Consider the following 20,542-nt stretch of genomic DNA (forward strand, 5'->3'; position numbering starts at 1 on the left):
GAGTAAAGGTTTTCAGCGTTGCATCTTCATAGACATTTTGTTCTTAGCTCCAAAACATACCCGTGATGATGTATTGGGGAACGCTGTGAATGCTTTGGGACATTTCTAATAGTTTTATACGCAGTATGGTGCAAATTTTGTGATGGTTGTTGGTACCATGGATTGGAAATGGGGACTTTTCTGTTCAGATGGTAGATTAATGTAATCTTGTAAGTCAGCCTTCTTGGTGGATGCTGTTCTAATCCCTTGTTTAAAGGTGACCCTGCCGCTCGGACACTCTTGTCAGCACGTGCTATTTAAATATGCTGAAGGGATTTGCTTCGGCTCATACATCATAAGGTAACATGCACCTTTTAATTTGATTGAGTGGTTGTGATAATGAAATGTGGTATTGCGTGAAGGGATGTGACAGTCACCCACTTGTTGGCAGATGTAAGTGTGGGCAGTAAGAGAGCTCTGCTTCATCGTGGCTGGCCAGCCAGAGACTCAGCGAGCTGTCATTTTGAAAGCTGGGGGTTTTTTTTCTTGGGTGGGAGTATGTAACTTTTTAAAGGGAAAAATTATTTTTTTCACCCTGAATAAATGGGAGATATTAAAATAATGAGCTGGAAGGATGTCTCAGCATTAGACTGCATCCTCCCAATCATGAAGACAAAATGAGCAGAAATACCAAATAAGTGTAGGGCTTAGTCCTGGGTTCCTCCTGCAAATGTAGTTCTGGAAATAGTCATCTTTAAAAACCCAGGACTATAAAAGTTTAAACTAAGTTGTCAGAAGTTGGTGTGAAAAAGCAGGGGTGACCGCTCGGTTACTGGGTCTCTGGGCACCATCCACAGCCCTGCTCTGTGGTCTCTGGGCACCATCCCTCAGCTCAAACACGGCCCACCAAAAGAGGAAAGGAGGAATCATGTCCTGCCATGAAGTTCCTCTCTGCTGTGCCGGAGGGAGGGTATCACAGCTCCTCGACCTGCCATCAGCTGTGGTGAGAGATCCTGAGTTTCTGCAGAGCCCATTTTGGGGTGTCCTTCCCTAGGATGTACCCCCAGCCCCACTTCTGCAACCTGGAGCTTTCCATAGCAACTCATGAAGTTTGGGTGATTATCAGCTGCCTCATGGCTCAAGCTGTCTGGAAAATGGGATTTCTCCCATTTTAAAGATGAACTGCTCACCCAAACCCTGGTGACCAAAGGTTCAGAGTATGTCATGGGAGGAAGTCTTTGGAAGAGCTGTTTGGGGGAACGTAAGCAGAATGCGTTGGGATTTCGTGGTTGTCAGCTTCATGAGTCTTTTGGATTTACTAATCTAGTGCTGCTTCCTTGGTAGTGCAGGGGTTTGGAGGTGCCTCCCCATGCCACCAGGGAGTTTGGAGATGCACTTATCTCAGGGTCAGGCAGGTGCGGGACCCTTGCAAGAGGAGGACTGCCAGCCTGCCTGGATTCTATCACAACTTCAATTCTTTTGAATAAAAATTTTCTTCCAGAAAATGTCAGTGTCATAAAAATTCAGCGCTAGAGCTGGAGAAGATGGTAGCAATCAAAACTGATGGATCTGATCAGTTCCCTGTTAGACTGGGAGCTACTCCAGCCACACTGGAACTGGGAAGACTGTGTCTCACAGACCTGCCAATGAAGTGTTGTGCAATTTATTCCCTCCAGTGAAAATTTAAATTCTACAGAAATTAGTTGCCTACAGGTCTTTCATCTCCAAGGAAGTTTCCTTCTTGCCTTAGTTTATTTTTTTCCGTGCTTGATGAAGAACATCAATGAAGGAGGTACGTAACTGTTGAGAACTGAAGGGAGTGCCGTGTGGATTTGGGTTTGCAGGCAGGATCTGTGAGATCTTTCTCCTGCTGTGGATTCTGAAGGTGATGCAATACTTCCCCAGAGCATGCCAGCCAGAGCATGCGCTTTTTGCAAAGAGCAAAGAGTAGCGTGTTTGGCAAAAACTGGGGACTTCGCATCTTTGATTTAAAATTGAAACAGTCCTCAGTGGGGAGCAGTGTGAAGGAGATTGGGGATCCCAGGCTGGAAGGAGAAGGATGCCCTTAGGGACTCATGATGCAGTGGGAACTCCAGCTAGGGCAAGAGGACCAAAGAGGACCTCACCTCTCTTCTCACCTAGGTTGAAGCTCCAAGATCTGACGGCGCTGATGTTCAGAGTGCTCTGTGCTGGTCTTGGTTGGTGGAGTGGGAGAGTTGGGGATGGGATGCAGCCAAGACAACATGCAAAATAAACTCTGAACAGGTAGAAGGAAGCCCTAAGGAGATGCTTGCTAGTTTTCTACAACAGTTTTGGCCCTCATCAGCATTACCAGAATTGACAGGGATCAGTGGAGGGCTTTATGCAAAGAAAAGGCAGCTGGTCAGGTTGACTTACTTGGGTCGCTGTGATCTCTGTTATAATTGTTCCCTATGTGATTATTTTGAGGGTTGAGCAACTGAGAGCTGCAGAAGAGACGTGCAGCTTTATTTTTGTGATGTGTGAAATGTTCTGTGTTCATTTCAAAACCGTTCATTGCTCTTTCTATCAAAAAAAAAAATTCCGGAAATCTGCAGGAATTTTTGTGAAGTCTAACTTTAAATGCTCACCTTTCCTTTTATCGCCCTTATCAGCACATAGAGCTCGGTATGTGAGGTTTTTAGCTGACATTTCAAATCGCTCTGAGTGTGCCTGTATCCCTTTTAAAGCAGCCTCCCCTCCCAGATCAGAAGTGACCAGGTTTTTTTTTTGTTAGACTCCATGTTCCTTTAATGTTTTCCTCCTAATAGATGTTGAAAGCGTTCTTCAGAGGCACGGCACAAAACATTCAAATAGTGATACGAGCCAGCTGAAGAGAGTTGTCAGGGAGAGCGAACATTAGGAGAAGGATTGAATACAGATGGATTCCTCAAAAGTAATGTAACCTGTTATGATTGCTTTGAAATCCTATACCCTTTCCATCTACTTACGCTTACCAAAAGTTTACATTTGCATTGATGTATTAGAGGCAGAGCTAAAATGGAAGTAATCCCTGTTGTCTACATGCTTAAGTGTGTAATTTTAGCTAAATACAACAGTTGTGACCAAACTCTTGCCTGCATCCTCAGTGGGAAGCCCACAGCCGTGGAGTGCTGCAGGAGAGCCCATTCATCCCAACTCCTCCGGAGGGGCCAGGGACCACCCGGCACCCATCTGCTCGCTCTTGGTTCCTTCAGCCGTCTCAGATCCATACCCGACGAACTCTTCAGATGCTCTCTGCTGCTCTGTCATTGTATCAGCAGATACAAAGGAGAAATTGATTGATCTGTGCATTTTATTCTCCTTCAGCCATCTCAGATCCATACCCTTCAGATGACGAACTCTTCAGATGCTCTCTGCTGCTCTGTCATTGTATCAGCAGATACAAAGGAGAAATTGATTGATCTGTGCATTTTATTCTATATACCATAGTGCTTTCTTAATATACAGCGAGAATAATCCGTGTCACTTCCAGATAGTCCTGGCAGAAGGTCCGCTAGAAGTTGATGCTATATTTTAATTGGGTTATCCAAAAAGCATCCTTCTCTTTGCCCACAGGGAAGGCCTGAGCTGTCCGTCATTCCTGCCTCAATTTAAGAGGTTGTGTCGGCCTCCATCATGCAACTGTCATATCGGATGTGACAGGAGGGTTGCACTGCACAGCGCTCCTTTAATGCTCAGAACTGACCATTATGCAAGGGGAGAACTGGTTGAAGGGGGGGTGGTAAGGTTTTCACTTATTATACCTTGCTTTTTAGGGTGAACTTGTCCAAATTATTTCGAGCCTTAAATATTTGCCCTGGAAAGCTGTTCTGAAATCTGATGGAATATAGAAATAAGGTTGCTCCAGTGCATGTTTACAGTGACAGACAGAAAGTTTGTGTGCTAGATGACATCCGTGGTGACTCACCATCCCAAGGCGCCCGTAAGCGTTCATACCCAACTGACTGTACTGCACCCAAGCATGGAGAAACCTCACAAGGCTGCTTTTGCCTCAAACAGTCATGAAAAACCTCAGCTGACTCAGTTTTGGATGCTCTTTGCACCACTCCGCAACTACACTGAGCTTTGTCCTCCAAGGAGAAGTAGCTTGGAGTTTTTGTTGGTTTGTGGCAAGCAAAACGTTAGTTTTCTTTTTGTGAGAATAGGAGGGTAATTTGTTCCTAACTGACCCCATAATGGACCTAAAACAATATGATTTTTCTTAGTGACCAGCGAACATCCATGAACCCTTGTATTACAAGGAAAATCGTCTGGTTCTGTTTCTAGGAGCAGAAGGGCATGGTGAATAGGAGCTGTATTAGCGGTGTGCTGGCTGAAGGGTATAGCCCTGTCGAATTCAGGTTTTAAAATATTTTGGTAATGCTTCCGTCCTTGTACACTGAGTACCATATTACACATAAATCATTCTGAAGACCTCTACCTTAAATGGATTGTCTGCTAGTCCCAGTTCATGCAGTAGCTATCCTGTGTTCATGCTCTGTGCAAATATGCAGAAACTGCCAACTTTTGCCTTTGCTGGTGTCTTCCTCGCCTCCAGTCCTTCCATCTGTGCGTTTCTCATGGGTTTCCTTCTCTTATCTAAATGTAAACTCATCAGGGCAGGGACTGTTTTCTGTTGTCTGTAGGACTTTGGCCACTGCAGTACAGCCAGAAAAGCTTTTCACAGCAGAATGGGGAAGCACAAATTGCGTGATGTCCTCCTCGGAGGTGTTTGCTCAAGGTCCATTACAAACCACATCAACTAGGTGCCGGTTACTGAGTTACTAAATAAAAGGTCATAGTGGTGAGCTTCATGATTTAAATTAGAGCAGGACTTTGGTTTTCAGAGCTGGTGACAGAGCTTGGAAACCCCAGGAATTTATCAACTTCAAGGTATCTTACAAATGCTGCTCTTTATGCAGAGGGGTAGGCAGGGAGAGTGGGGGATTAAATGATGCTGTGTTGGTGTGAACGTTTCAGCTTATTCCTCCTTCTGGCAAATTGCAAAATGACTTGCAGTGACAACAAGGTGCCTGCGTGGCCTGACTGTCCTGCGGTATAGCAGAGCTGGAGGCATGTTGGCAGCAGTAGGTTTTCTATGCCAGTGGCAGAGTCAGTGTGGAGCTGCTTGCCTGCTTGTTTCACAGGCTGCTTCACCGTTAATGCAGGTCTCCTCCTGAGCAAGGAACTCGCTTCCCAAGTTAGCTCACGCAGGCAGTCTCTGTCTGTCTTCTACCATTTTGTTTAAGAGAAGGAGGTTGCCCTGCTCGCCCATGTACTTGAATAACCCGTCTGCAGGACAGGCATGTGGTTGTGTACAAAGTACCCTCCCTAGATCCATGGCCAGATTGTCCATTGGAAAAGCCAGTGCGATTAGATGGTCCTTCCTGGTGGAATTTGCAAGTGTTTGATGTACCTGAGTGTGACATTCAAGGTCGGCTTTAGGTACTGCGTTGTAAGCAACAGCCACTTCTTGCTTTACCTCCCTCCCTTGGCAAACATGTTGGAGTAAAGTGAAGAGGGGTGTAAAAGCAAGCCTAGAATGGGTGAGCCATGCTACACATCCCTCGCAGTTGGAAGAGTAGAAAGAAGCCTGATTTGACTAAAAAAAAATGCTGTCTCATTATCTAGGTATTGCTTTTAGATGTCCTGCCTTGCTCATAGAATGGCAATGCTAAGCAGTTAGCTGATGGACACGATAGATCCTGATGGGAACTGGACTTCTTCCCTATAGTCTTGTTCCCTCTTTTCTTCAACTCTAATAGTATCACCTTCATTACTCCATGAATTCCCTTTTGTTTCCAGTTATGAGTCAGATTGTTCAGGGTTCTATCAGTGCAACGTAACACAGCTTAGTCTGTAGCCTGTCACCGATGCTGGGGCTCCAGGCAGAGTCCTTCTGCCCAGTGATGCAGAGTATGGTCAAGGTTGTGTCCTTCTAATTTGACACTCTCATTTTTCCTGCAGGCATGGGTCGTGGAGAGAGCCTGTTAACCCTTACTATGTCAACACGGGCTACGCTTTGGCACCAGCCACCAGTGCCAACGACAGCGAGCAGCAGAGCATGTCCAGTGATGCCGATACGATGTCGCTGACGGACAGCAGCGTGTAAGTAACTCCGGTCTGGAGGGACAATAATTGGGACAATAGTGTGTTTGTTTCTTTAGCGGTGGTGCTGCTGTTGTGTTGGTCTGGGGGAGGCTTTGCCACAGCTGGTTATGGGGTAGTATCTGACTAGACCAAGGTCACGATCATTCTCGCTTTCTTTTCAAGCGGGATTGTTTTGTCGCTGTGCAGGCTACTCAGCTTTGCTGGTCTTGGGAATATTTGCAACATCAAATGGTTTGAGTGAACTAAAATAAACGATGCTCAGTTAGAGTTCCTGCAATGTTTCTTGCCAGGTGCAAGAAATATTGGAAATGTTGGATGGCTTTGTAGTAAGTGATTTGAGATGTAGTATCTTCTGAATGTCAGCTAGAGCTTTCTACTTACCTGGGTACTTCTCCTCTGGAGGTTTTTTGCTGCCAGTCTGTGCTCAGTCTGCGATTGCTCTTCAGTAGGATTGGTGACTGACCAGTTCTAGTTATGTCTGGTGACCACTGCACTTGAACACAACTTGTACCAATAAGCCCCGCCAAATCTTCTTTGCTTTTTTCTAGTTCCTGCGTTCATGACAGCGCCCTGTTTCTCACCCACGAGATACCTTCCTTAAAGAAGGTCTGCAAAGGGAGAAAAAAGGGGTTACGAGATTTTGTTGTGACTGCATTTCTGTGATAAAAAAAAGGACTTGGGCAAAAATATTCAATGTTTGGTCTGTTTTTTAGTAGTGCAAATGCAATGTCTTTCTGTAGAGCAGAAATCCTTTGATTCTTTAAGTGAAAGATGACAGGTTTATAGAATTAGGAAAGGGTTTTATTAACGGCAGTGCTGTAAACACAAAGTCCTCCAAGGTGCTCGTTTAGTGTCAGCGTGAACGTCAGGAGCTGTCAGACCTTGTTGGAGAAACTTTCAGGCCTGTGTGGCGGATGTTGTTAACAGGTGCTGCAGGAGTTCCCCACCTGCCCTCAGCTGACACGGTGAGCTGGTGAACATGCGACATGGTAAGGGGGCTTCTGTATCTGCTGTGGCGGCTCTATGCGAGCCGGTAGCGTGCTTGTCTCTGGCTCTGCGGAGGCTTGGAGCCATTTAGGAGCAGTTATTGAGTCCGCTCTGCTCACTGGCACCAGCTCCTCACACCTTGTCCATGTCATGTTGCAAAATGGAAGAGGCAGACCTTGGCCGAAGGGGCACGGGAGGCGGAGGGTGCCCCTGGGACAAAAAGCTGTAGAGGACCACTAATTAAAGGCTCAGTTTGATACAAATCCAGCTGCTTTGCCACATCCTTCTGCGATTCTTCATATTCATCAATTTATATGGAGGAGTACTCTGAAGCTAGCAGGGGTCATGTAACTTCTTGTTATCAGGAGAGACAGATGTAAGAACTCTTCAAAATTAATTAGCTTTTAGCACTTCCTTTTCCACTGGTCCAGCAGGCTCATGGGGCTGCACTGATGGTTATACCTGCGGTAAGTTGTGATCATTTATGCCAGAGTTCTTCACTCTCCTAATTTTTATTTCAGTAGCCATAATTTATTTCTTTCACAGGCAGAATAATTTCTGTTTGACCATCCTATGCGTTCTTTATTCTTTGCTCCTTTTTCCTTTAGGCATTTTATTTCTTCTATGCATTGGCTGCTTCTAGTTTAATTATCACTGCTAAGTGTGTTGCCTTCTGCTAATAACTAACCCCATCTCAGTGGTTCGTTTTAAGTAGGTCTCAAAAATCATAAGGGTAAACCTGTGATCTTTCTGTGCATCTCAAACTGAATGTGTGCAGATTGATCCCCAAATTGGGATTCTGGACATAGAGCCTTAACCTTTGGCTTACAAAGACTCTATCTGTTTTCAACACTTGCTCTTCATTACATCCTTTAAAACTCCAGTACCAGGTTTTGTTCGGTTTTCGCATGGTATTGCTTGAACCTATCTGCCTCCTGAGTTTCAAAGGAATTTTTGCAGAATTGCTTAAGGCAGCAAAAATGAAGAACAACCAGACGCAAGTTAAAGAAGGGACTCCTGCTGCTTGACAAGACTTGCATGTCTCGGTGCTTTGAATTTAGGCCTCCTCTGAGGAAAATGGCAATAAAAGCCTCGTTTGCTGATGAGCGAGGTTCTTCCCTATGTGTGCTGTTTGCATACAGCAGTCAAGCTCAATAATGAAGAAATCTAGCTTCTGCTCCAAGGCAGCACATGAACCAGGTGTGATCCCAAGGCGGAAACTTCCCGTGACCCTCCTGCAGAGGGGAATGTGTCCGGACAATCAGGATGCAAATGTCAGCTAATTGAGGAGTGCTAATACTAAACCAGGAGAACATGGGAGCCCACAGAGAGCATGGCTTGATGCAAGGCGTGCTCTTCCAGTGTTGGCCAACTCAAGTCGGTGGAGAAGGCAGACACACTGAGCCATTGCTTGTACTCTGGTGTATTGCGGTTGTCACCAGCTCCTGTCCAAGCTTTGATATTGTATTGATCATGGCGAAGCGGGGTTTGGATGTGGCTGCATGCACAGCCCAGCTTTACAATGCCACTAGCAAAGACCCGGGCGATGCGCTGGCCGTCTGGCCTCCTGAGCTGGGGCGAAGGGAGGCAGGCACAAGATTTTCGGGAGTGCCCAGCTCACCTACGTGTTTTTAAAAGTCATTTCTGTGGTACCAGCTAGGAGCACACTTGCCTAAAAGACAAACTTTCAACAGGATGTCTTTCCAAGCACTGGTAAATATTATTGTAATGGGTTGAATTTATATAACGAATATGTTATCAGTCCCTGTTGTTCAAGGAGTTTGCTTTTTGAGTGGCTTAAAAAACATTGCTCTTAAATGCCTGCACTCTGCTGATTATTTTTCAGTCTTCCTGTGTCATACGAATTCCTCTGCCCTTGTAGGCAAAACAGCTCCGTTCCTCTCTGCTGAAACCTGTTTTTATAATCGGCACAGCAGCTGTGTTGTTTTAGCTGGTTTATGCGGAGGCAAGGTCTGGAGAGGACACGGTGAAAAGCTCCGGCAAGCGCTAGCCCAGCAAGCGTGCCGTGGCCGCAGGTGGGGCTGAGTCGCTCACCGCTGGTGTTCGGTGGTGGGTCGGGGCTTTGGGGCTCTGCCTCCCACCCGAGCTGCTCGGAGCCTGCCCCAGGCTTGTGGCGGCATTTGCGGCTCTGGCTGTCTCGGATAACACCCGCATACGGATAGCGCCTTCCCCCAGCAGAGGAGACAGCCTCTGGGTGGGGGGGTTGTCAAAACAGGGACGCACAAGGGAAATTAAGGCAAATCTAGGTAGGAAGGCAACAGGCAGAAGCTGAAACACATTAAATCACCATGTGATGTTCCAATTCAGACGCAGAAATGCCTTAGGTCCATCTCTTTCTTCCCTTTATTTCTGCAAGAGCTTACAATGGGTAAACAAGAGGTAATGCCTTCTCTTTAGCCCGGTGCTGTGGTCCAACTAAACAACAATACTCCTTCCTCTGGGTCTTATCGTGTGTCCTGGCTTATCTTGGCTGGGAGACGAGCTTTGCCTTCCCCCCAGGCGCTTGGGAAGCCCTTGGTGCCGGTGCTGGTGGGCTTGGCCGGAGGGATGCTCGTTCTTCCCCAATTCCAGTCGAACCTGCCCCAGAGTCAGGATGGCCATTCCCCGGAGCAGAGGGGTTTAGGACAGTGGTTACTCCTTCAAAAAACCTTGCAGATTAAATATTATTCCTCGGATGACTAGCCTTTGGCCAAAATGCCTGGCGATTTTCCCATCGTGCTTCTTTATGTGAGAAAGGTCTCTCGGTGACAGTGGTGCTTTGATAAGAGTAATTGGTAGAAAATATCAGCTTCGCTGTGGATTTGTTTCCTGTCTTTCCTACAGCCAGTGATCCAGAATGACCTTGAGTCTGCTATATTTAAACAGGTTTAACAGCTTTTTAATTTAAAAGATCCTCAATGATGATTTTCAACTTGTTAGGCTTACTGGTTGGGTTTGGAGGCTGTCTGCGGAGGAGCAAAGACAGCCCTTGTTAGGAGAGTCCAACCGCAGAGCCACAGCAAAACCTCCCTGCTCACCAGAGGCTCTTGCAGGTCGGTTTGGAGAGGAGAGGAAGCCCCCGCGTTTCCCCAGTAGCAAACCAGTTGCATTATCATTAAATAAATGATAGAAATACTCTTGCTCTCCCCGTTGCATTTCAGCGCAGAGCTTTCTGGTGCTAGAGAAAATCACACGATGAAACAACGAAAAACAGTTTAGGAAAGTTTTATTTTAAAAGTAGATGTGCTCTAAAAAAGTTCAGATTTTTTTTTTTTAATATATATTATTTCTCTATCTATTGAAAATATCTCAAAGCAAGCTACCTGACAAAAGGAAAACAAAAGTACGGTATTGGTTTTCCTTGCTTTCCCCCCATCTATTGAATAAGGTTTTGTTGGGATAAAATTAAAGTGCTTATCTTTGAATTTGCTTCCTCTGGTTGAGTTGGCACAGTACATTGAACGAAGGAATGTTCCAAGTTCAGAGGTGGCATTGGGGAATCTAGTTAAAATGACATCAAAGGCAGCACAGCGGGGCTGAACATGTGTTTGAAGCCGGATAGATTAGAGGCCATTATCAGCCTTTCGCTACTGTGCTGGGAACAAAAGTCGCTCTTTCCGCTGGGACTGCTGCTGGGGAGAATTAAAAAAAAAAAAAAAAAAAGGAGAAAGAAAGAAAAATTGCACCTTCTAATATAATGCCGCTTTTCCCGCGAATGGCCATGCGGCTTTAGCGTGCGAGTTGTGTTCTGGCACCCGGGTTTTGTGCGGCAGTTAAGCTGAAATGTTGTCTATTGATGCCGACCAGCGATGGCTAAAATAATCCCCGAGATTATTATTTTTTTTTCCCTGTAAAAATTGCCCGTTGTTTTGCTGCCATCCAGACTGGAAAAAGCCACATCCTGATGCGATGAAACTCTTTAACCGTTGTGACTCTTAAGTTATTTTTCAAATGGAGGTTCGTCATTAAAGAAAATGAACCTGCCTAATGATGGCTATCGTAATCGCCTGTCGGTGTAGCAACGCTTGGGGAAATTGCTCTGCTCCCCTAACGTGTCACTGCCGGGCGCAGCGGAGGTGATGCTCCCAGACGCGCTCTTCCTCCTCCCGCATTACCTGCAGCCACTAGCCAGAGCTGTAATTAGCCTGGCTAATTTTCTGTTCTCTCATTTGTCTTCCTACTAAAAAGCACTTGTCATTAATCACGGGTTTTATTTTATTTTAATGGTGTTTAATTTTGAATGCCTGGGTTACTGCATAAAATTGCATTCTTCTGATGTAATTTGGTGGCGATTCTGCCTGCACCCACATTTCCAGGGAGCCAGCGAGGCAGCAGCCACGGTGGAAATGGGAAAGAGAGCTGATGGTGACCATCCTTGCACAGGCTGGTGCTTGTAACTCGGGAGGTTTGCAGGCAAAACACCGCGGTAAATTGTTTCCCTTGCCAAATGGCATCTCGACTTTAAAAATCTGCTGGTTAAACTGTTTGGTTTATGTTCTCGAGAAGCAGCTGTGCTTGCAATTGAGGAGGGGGGTAGGTGCTAGGTACATTTGGCTTGTGCAAACATCTTGTCGTTGTGAGATGCGTTGGGACTGGCTCGTTTGCACTGCTCGGAGTGGTGCGGGGTTGGAAGGAGACAGCATGTGTGCGTGGAAGTTATTTGGTACTTCGGACAAACCAAATCCCTCCATTCATTTCCACCCGTTCCTGTGGCATTGCATGGCCTTTCCAAGCAGTTACTTTTATTGGATCAGGGAAATGTGTAAATTAAAAAAGGGAAGTTCCAAATTGCCAAGCTCCAGGCTGGCATTTGGTTTTGCATTCGTTGATTTTTCTCAAAATAACCCGGTGTCACCAGGAGATGGGCCCACGCCTTATCTCGTAACTGGGCTCCACTTCACTCGCATTCGCCTCGTCCCTGAGTGTAAGCAGGGTGGTCGCAACGGTGAGAACAAAAATGCGTTTCCTTTCTTCTCCTGAAGTCATACTCAGCCGGTGGTGCTTTGCCATTGGGGGTACTTAGCAAATCCTGGTGGCTCTGACCCCCCTAAGCCCCCATCACGGGGACCCATGTGCACCCAGGCCCCCATCTTTGCAGAAGGGCTGTGTGTGGCTTGGCAGAGCAGGTCTGCACCGTCCCCCAGATCACAGCAGAGCCACGGACCTGGCTCCTGATCTGTCAGGACCAAGGATCGTTGCCACCACTGTCTCCTTCCTCTGCAGAGACCTCTGTCACCAGCTCCTTCAGCAAGGGCACAAACCCGAGCAGAGCTGGTTCATGGGTGCTGCTGCCCATGGCATCCCTTCCTAACGTTGTCCGGCCTCCTCTGGGGCGAGGGCTAGGTTCTTCCGCACAGTAACTTCAGTATCAGGACCGTAATTTCAGACTGAGCTAGGGATCGTCTTAAGAGCAGCGGAGCCTACCCCTTCGCTTTGATAAGCCATTTGAGAAGTTGTCATGCTCTCTTAAAAATACATACCTTGTTCCCTGACCGAGTTCCCCTTGGTGTAGATGCTCACTGAGCTCCCACTCCTCCTCCTCCCCCTCCTAGCCTGCCCTGTGGTTTACTGTGTACATTACAGGCTCTTTTATAGAACGCAACCAACTATAAAAGGTACCAGGATGCGGTCCAAGTCCTTCTCCCTGCCCTCTGCCTAGGGCAGCGGTCGCAGGAGCCCTGCCTTGCTTCTCCCAGCGGATGCCGTGTAAGTCCCCCCGGCACCCAGTGCCAGGGCGTTCCTGGTGCGGGTACCTGGGCGAGCATCGTTCCCTGCACCGATTCCTCTTGCTCTGCTGCGCTCACCCTGGGCACGCAAAGCCTTTCTCAAACGTAAAGGGGTTTCCTACCTGCCACTCTGCGGCGGCGAGGCTTAAATGAACATAATGTATCAGAGAAAGGCACTAAAGCAGGGCATGTTGTTATTTTATTCCGGCAGAGATGGGATCCCACCGTACAGACTCCGAAAGCAGCATCGCAGAGAGATGCAAGAAAGTGCCAAAGCAAATGGACGTGTGCCACTACCTCACATTCCTGTAAGTAGCACTATCTCCTTCCCCAGAGGTAAATATGCAAAATATGTGAGATCTCTAGCGTACAGTTGCTCTGCTTGCTTGAGTTTAACCCCCCTTAGCGCTGTATTCATTTGGGGATGTTTTAAGATGGAAGTACACCATGTTAAGAAAGGGCTTGGTAGCCTTCTGCCGAAATCCTCATTCACGGCTGCCCAAAACACATAATTTTTCTTAACTGTTCGGTCAGTAGCTGGTTGTTTCTCCCGGCTGAGAATGGAAGTGCTGGCTGGCATCTACCTGCAAGCAGGTTATGTGCCCTCGGGTGAGCTGTAGAAGGTGTAGGAGGCCGTTGGACATGGAGGCTGATGTAGCTCTCAGCCAAGGTCAGCTGGGGAGAAATGCAACTGTCCCGAGCGGTATTTCTGCACTGGGCAGCCAAAGGGAGCTGTAACCTGTTCTCAAGGACTCGGCAAAGCCCGCCTGGGGGTACGAGGCAGTAGAGCAAAGAAGGTGCAGGCGTAAGTATTTCATTTGTCTGATACTGTCTCCCCGGTTGCTCCAGGTAAGCAAACGGCTTTGGAAGATGAACATACCTGCCAGGGCTCTGCAGCACCATCTGCAGCTCTGCTTATTATTATTTTCTTTCTGTGAGAAGTTACAGGTGACATTTAATATCTAGCAGGGAATAAAGGTGCTTCTTTCCCCTTTGGACAGCTGGACTCCAGCACAAATCAAATCCATCTGCTTTTTCCAGAAGTGCCTTCAAACTTGTCGCAGCTGTTCTCATCCTGCCTGCTCAAAGCAGCACAATACCAGCAGAAATACACCCTTGTTTTAATCTGATTTAAAAAAAAAAAAAAAAAGAAAAAAAACACTAAAACCACCACTCTTTGTTTTGCCTTTTAAATTAGATTATTTTCCTTAGATTTAAGAGGGTCTCCTGTGCTTTGATCACTGGGTTGACAATAAAAGCCCTGGCTGCGGACGCTCACTAGCCATCCTTGCTCAGTCACCTCTCTTTTCACACAGTTGCTTTCACAGTGTGGTCGCTGTTGAAAAGGCTGGCTGGGTGCCTTTTTATTTCACTTGATGCCGTTTTTACTGTAAGCATGGCTTTGTTAGAGTTGAAGTTTGAAAGCTTGGCCTTTTATTTTTTGTTGTTGTTGTTGTTGCTGTTCTCCAACAGTGGGAACTACCGAGTGAATATTCTCCGACTTCAAAGCTTGTCAGTGACTTTACCTTTTGGATAAAAATAATAGTGGCTTTCTGTTGATCGTGTGCACTGGCAATGCCTCGATGAACTGCAGGTTATAAACTCAGAGTATGGAGCATTAAATATGTATAGTGAGCTCTGCTTTAACGAACTTCCATCTGCCAAACATTTCTTTTGTTGAACTGAATAAGTGTCATTCCAGCAGCAGTTCCTTGCAGGCTAATTAGTTTTACTTAGCATTAAATTTTATCGACCTTTTTGGAAACCAGTTGAAAAAAGGGGGGAAAAACAAGATTTAAATTGGCCACCTGCTGCTTATAAATTTTTATATTCTCCTACTTATCTACACAGTCTTTTAGAATTACATATTCTTCCTAAACTACACACAGACGCTTCACAAGGATTTTTCTGTGAAACATCCACTGTTCCCATTAGATTCTGCACTGTAATTTTAAGTCCCAGGGAAAAAGGCATCTTGACGCATATTTATATGGGAGCAGAGGACTGAGAAGTTGAGTTAGTTCTCGACTTTCTCCAGGGAATAAAAGTTTAGTTCAGACACTCTGGCACCTCCTGCCAGCCAATTACTGACACAGAATTGGCATTGACTTCAGAGAGGCACTGCTCTGCCCTCGCTTATCAATCAGCCAAGAAAGGAGAAGGTAATTAGACAATATGTTTTGACAACACCAGTGTGAAATGTTATAAAGTTAGTCTTTTAAAATCACCTCTAACTGCACGCTTATTGAATTGAACTTCCCCAATTAGCAAGGAGCCATGCAAATGTTTCTTCAAGTGTTGCTTTCCAAGGCCAGTGGTTAGGGTATCTCACAGCCCGTAGCTAAAGCAGTCTCCATCAGCCACCCGGACTGGTGGTTAGCATGCTTTTAAACGTGTAGCAATGACTAAATTGCAACCTTTGAGTGAAGGTCTTTATGGACTCATATCTAACCATGTAGCCAGAGCCCATGCTGATAGCGCTTGCAGAATGCATGGCATGTTTTCCTAGTGATAGTAGAGAACCTCCTACTTCCGAAAAGTCATTTCAGATGTCCTTTGGAGACTTTACCATTCCCTTACAAATGAGTTATGGGGCTATTACACAAAATTCTGAAAGAACTTACGTTGCTTTTAATAGCAGCACTTTTAGTTAGGTCCAGAAGCTATAAACTGTAGTGATTATATGTTCATAGGAGACTGCCCGCTAGTTTCAACAGCCGTGCTGCCTCCAAATAACGAAGGCGTGTACTGGCTATGCAGCAGGAGATCTTGGTGCGTGAAGGGCTGTGTTCTGCGTATTCCACACTTACAAACTCACCAATGCTCAATAAGTTTGGAGAAGTTGTGTTTTGTGAAATGATGCTCTGCCCAGGAATGCAATGGGTGAAGGTCTCTAGCAAGCAACGAGACCTTCGTTTTGTGCCTCTCGCAGGAATCCGTTACACGGCAGGTGAGTGTTGCTTCTCGTGTGATTTTCCATCTCTCTCTCTTGGATTTGAGCAGAGTCTTGGAGCACCAAGGAAGGAAAGAGCAAGCCGGTTCCCAAAGGAAGGGTGAAAGCCCAGAGAATGCAGGGCCGTACCTGTGCTATTGCACTGTGTTTACCCCAGCTCTGGCATTAATCCGTTCCCAGGAGAGCATGGGAGATGCTCCTTTTTCCCAAAAAATTCAGAAAAGTCCAACCTCAAGCATTAAGACTTGGGATCCCTTTGTTTAACTGCATAAAGGTGCCATTTTGTGATGTTCTTGCTGCAGCTTGATCGTCGGGTGGGAGCTCTCCTGTCCTGCCCCACAATCAAGGAAGCTGCAGCTCTTTACACTATTCCCATGTGAGAATTAAAAAAGTAGAAGCAGCAGCAGGGTGGGTCAGGCTGATTGCTGAACTTTCCCAGAAGGATGTCCTCTCTGCAGAGGTGGCTTCCATAGTGTTCTTGAGCAGAACAGAAGATTTTGAGTGACCACTCTGCAATGCTGTAAAAGTGAAGCCCTGGTCCCGTGCTGCCTGGATAACTACAGCTAAATGAGCTTTCTGCTCCTGCGAGTCGGCAACCTGCGCAGAATTCCCATCAGCCATTTTATGCCTTTTTCCTCAAACACCTTGCAGCAGTGGGACTCCTTGCTGATCCCTGGACGCTGCTAGAGTGGATGCTGAAATGCAGCTATCCATGAGCTCTGCCACAACTGTTTCTGGTATGGAAACACCATTTATCCTTTAAAAATATATGTCACAGTGGAATGCATTATTAATCTGGGAAACATGGACGTTCGGAAGTTCTTTTCTCTTGGGTTCTCTAGCCTGCCATCTTCATTTCACCTCCAAGACTGACTTTTGATCTAACGTCGGCCACTCAAGCATCATGGAGGCATCAAACCTCCTGTAGAAGAGGGAGATTTACGAACAGAGAATTCTTTGGCCCAGTCGGATCTGTGAGAAATGGTTCAGCCTGACCCGTGGATCCCTGGGGCTGGTTAGAGTCTTCTACCCAATGGTAACATTGGAAAACTTACTGTTTCATCTCCGAGCAATGGAGGTTTATTCTTCCCAAGAGGAACCCGCAATCTGCAGAGATTATTCCCTTTCAGCCTTTTCATGTATAGATCACAGTAAAACCGCACATTTAGGATACCAGTGTATTCTGATGTGCAACTTGATCCTCAAACCTCAGTTTCTCGGGGAAGGTGAAATCCATCAAAACTCAAGACTTGCATCTCCCTCATGGAGCAAAATCCATGCAACTCCTGCTCCATCAGCTCCGAGGAAAGAAGGAGAAAATGTGATAGCAGGTGCTAAATGGAACTACTGGAGAGCTTGTGTATCTCACATGTTCTTAGCAGGCTGCTTCTTCCTAAAGGTACCAGAGCTTCGGACACTTCGCATGTCAAGGACAGAGGACAGTGTTCTGGTGATAGGTACCCAAGAAATCCTTCCTCAGAGCTGACATGAGGAAAGATTGCTCCATCCAGACCAGTTCAAGCAATTTCTTTCTTGCCAATCCATCTGGCATTCAGCCTCCCACCCATTGTTCTCTGCAACCTCCCCAACTCAGCATGGTTTGGTTCTGGACAGACCTGTCTGAACTAGTGGCATTAAATAAAAGTAGATAGATAATTAAATAAACCATTAGATAAAACAGCTGTAGATAAAACAATTCTTCAAAATGAAGCGCTTCCTTTCTGAATTGTTGACCCAGAATGGCCAGAGGTCTCATTCTGGTCTGGGTTGGAGAGCTGGATCCTTCAAAACCAGCCAGCTCTCGGAGAGTGCTGCACCCTTTACTTGGAACAAAAGCATTCGGAGCCCTTCTGATTTCAGAACAATACACATCTTATTTACGATGCCCTTGGCAGGGCTCTGTGTGCCCACAGGCAGCTGGGGGCAGGTTCAAAATCCTGAAGCCCTGAAGGATCCTCCTCCGGGCACAGGCTCAGCCTGGCTGGTTTTTGATGGAGCACATCTCCCTTCCGAAGTCAGGCCCGTCATTTGATAAAAGTTTCGAACACATTGTTGTCTTAAGCCTTTGGAACCAGGTCAATGCAGTCCATGTTTGCTGTCCGGGGAGATAGAAGAAGCCCTCAGCAGTTACCTGTATTGTTTCAGCACAGGGAATTCGCATTCATTAATCTGCAATACTGTGAGTTTTGGGGAGGTCTCTGTAGCTCATCCTTTGAGCTAGGAATGAAGTCAGACCCATGGCGATGTTCAGAGCATCATCCTGCTTGCCAGCTTTCTGTGAGTCACCATTACAGGTACCCACCAGGACAACGTAGGGCGCGTGCAACCGGTTTCTGGGGTGAAGTGAGGTTTATTTCAGTCACATTGAACTTGGATGGTCAGGGAGACCCTTGCAGAGATGGCTTCACAGAGGGGGCTGCATCTTGCACCCTCCAACAGGTGCTGAGGACCTCTGCATGCTATTGTGCTGGGTGGAAAGCCCCAAGGGTGGGGCACAGTGGGTTTTGCAGATGTAGCAGTTTATCAAAGAGGGAGGAGAACGAGTTCATCCTAAAGATTCTTGGGTTCAGCTATTTTCATTTCTGTAGCTGAGCTTCAGTCACCTCTAGACTTTGCGAGACTGTGGATAAACATGCTGCAGTATTAGTTGTAAAAGACAAAAATCATCTTACCTCGAGTTCCCTGGATACAGCAGTGACCCTGAATGTCTTCACATCCTCGTTAGAGATAGAGCTGTGGTCCTTACGCATTGCTGGGCCTGGAGGGAACCACCTTATTGTAACAGGACTCGAACACGCAGGTTAGCAGACGTCAACCTTTGGACCCGCTGCTGCTGGGGGCTCGGGAGGGACTTCGGTTTGGGATGCTGCATCGCATCAAAGGCTCTGAAAATAAAGGGAAATTCTTTCCCGGTTCTGCTTTTCTATGGAAGCCGCTGCAGTAGCTGCAACAGGGAGACCCAAGACTGTAACTGCTGAGCACTGAGCTGCCTCTCATTAGGCTCATTAAGTTTCTAACGGAGCAGGGCTTGGTGCTGCCGTCGTATAAACAACCGCAGGGAGAGTTGGCATGTCTGAGGTGGCAGGAGGGAGTGAACACATCACCCGACGGGTTGCGACTTGTCAGGCAAGAGAGAAATTTCCCTCTTCGGGATTTGCTGGTGCTGCCTCATGAGATGGATGGTGGTGGTCAAGGGTTCGAGGTTTCTGATGAAAGCAGACTCCCCTAGCCAGAAGGTGCTCCCTGGGCTACGCTGGGGGGAATGGGGAAACATCACTTGGATCCTAGAACCTCCCCAGGGAGTAACAGAGCAGCGACCAGCTCTGCCACGTCTTCCCCCATGATGGAGCACGTCTGGGGCCCATTTCTGGACAAGGTCCAGGCACTGGGATGAAGCATGCCGCTTTGGCCCTTTTGCTAATATTTCAAGACTAAATGTCATTTTTGTTGATGAAAATCTTTTTCTGCAGTGTTTCTTCAACAGGCCGTTGATTTGCAGGGCTGGAGGTCCTGGTGGCAGCAAAGAATTTGTCATCCCAGGGTGGGAGCCACCTGGTAGCTCTCACAGGTTATTTCCTCTCCAGTGGCTGCATCCCTGGCTGAAGGGGATGGTTGGTTGGGGCTGTTCCCAGCTCGGATGGGTCAGTCCTGCCTGGGACAGCTTCAGGTGGAGCTGTCGGTCCCTCTGCTTGTCACGAAAGCGAGTGCTAGAGCAGGCAGTCCTTTTGCCTGCAAAGCCGCATCGGTTTTAAACTAGAAGAGGGTAGATTTAGACTAGATATAAGGAAGAAATTTTTTACAATGAGGGTGGTGAAACACTGGCACGGGTTGCCCAGAGAGGTGGTCGAGGCCCCATCCCTGGAAACACTCAAGGTCAGGTTGGATGGGGCTCTGAGCAACCTTATCTAGCTGAAGATGCCCCTGCCTGTGGCAGGGGGGTTGGACTAGATGACCTTTAAAGGTCTCTTCCAACCCAAACCATTCTATGATTCTGTGTCCGCAGACATCCCCAGGGACGCTGCAGCCCAGCACTATCCAGCGTGGAAGAGAAGGCGACAGCAGTGAGCGCTGGAATTGAGATTTGCTGGCAGGGTTGGCTGGGTCTTGCTGTTGGCAAACAAAACAAGCGGTGCTTTCACTGAGACCTCTGCAACCCAACTTGGGTGTCATAAAAGATGTCTTCAGCTTCTCGGTGCCATCAGTAGGATACTTACTGCCTCTATTTTTTCTTCCTCTGCCTTCCACTCGGCAGCTGGCAGAGAGAGAAAAACCAATATAATTTGCATACTTTTGTCAGGTTTTGAGGCAAAGCATTTTTTTAGTCTTCCACATTGATCATTTGGCTGGTCTGGGATAAATTCGGGTGGTCTCTCATCCTCTAAAGATTTCAAGCTCGATATCTGCTGCTGGTGCTGCATTTATTCTTTTGCTATGAATTATCTCATGTCTTCACATTTAATTTTATCTGTGGTTCTATAGAGTGTATATTTCTCTCATGTTGGTATTGAAATATTTGAATGTAGGTTTTTATACTGTTGAATTTTCCATATATTTTTCCTCCAAATTAAATTTTTATCTCTGCTGTGTCATTTTATTTTTTCTACTATTTTAACAAATAATGCAGAAGGGATAAAAATGAGGGGAAAAATAGAGCGGCTGATCGCTTCATACTTCACTACACAAACTTCTTATTCCAGGGCTCAGGAATTTAGGGACAAAGTAACTCAGCATAAGGAACCGAGAATGCTCTCGAACTTCCATAAATATTCATTTGTTCACCCAGAGC

General features: G+C 46.6%; 1 protein-coding gene across 1 annotated transcript in view; it reads left to right on the forward strand.

Annotated features, from left to right (window-relative positions):
* The window catches only part of AXIN1 (axin 1), a 71,492-nt gene that overhangs the window by 33,687 nt on the left and 17,263 nt on the right, over positions 1-20,542 (forward strand). The window contains exons 2-3 of the mRNA XM_009578555.1: positions 5,947-6,087; positions 13,015-13,111. Coding sequence (XP_009576850.1) covers positions 5,947-6,087; positions 13,015-13,111 — 238 coding nt within the window. The remainder of the gene's footprint in view (positions 1-5,946; positions 6,088-13,014; positions 13,112-20,542) is intronic.

The sequence above is a fragment of the Fulmarus glacialis genome, unplaced genomic scaffold (assembly GCF_000690835.1).
Source record: "Fulmarus glacialis isolate BGI_N327 unplaced genomic scaffold, ASM69083v1 scaffold42575, whole genome shotgun sequence".
NCBI classification, from domain to species: domain Eukaryota; kingdom Metazoa; phylum Chordata; class Aves; order Procellariiformes; family Procellariidae; genus Fulmarus; species Fulmarus glacialis.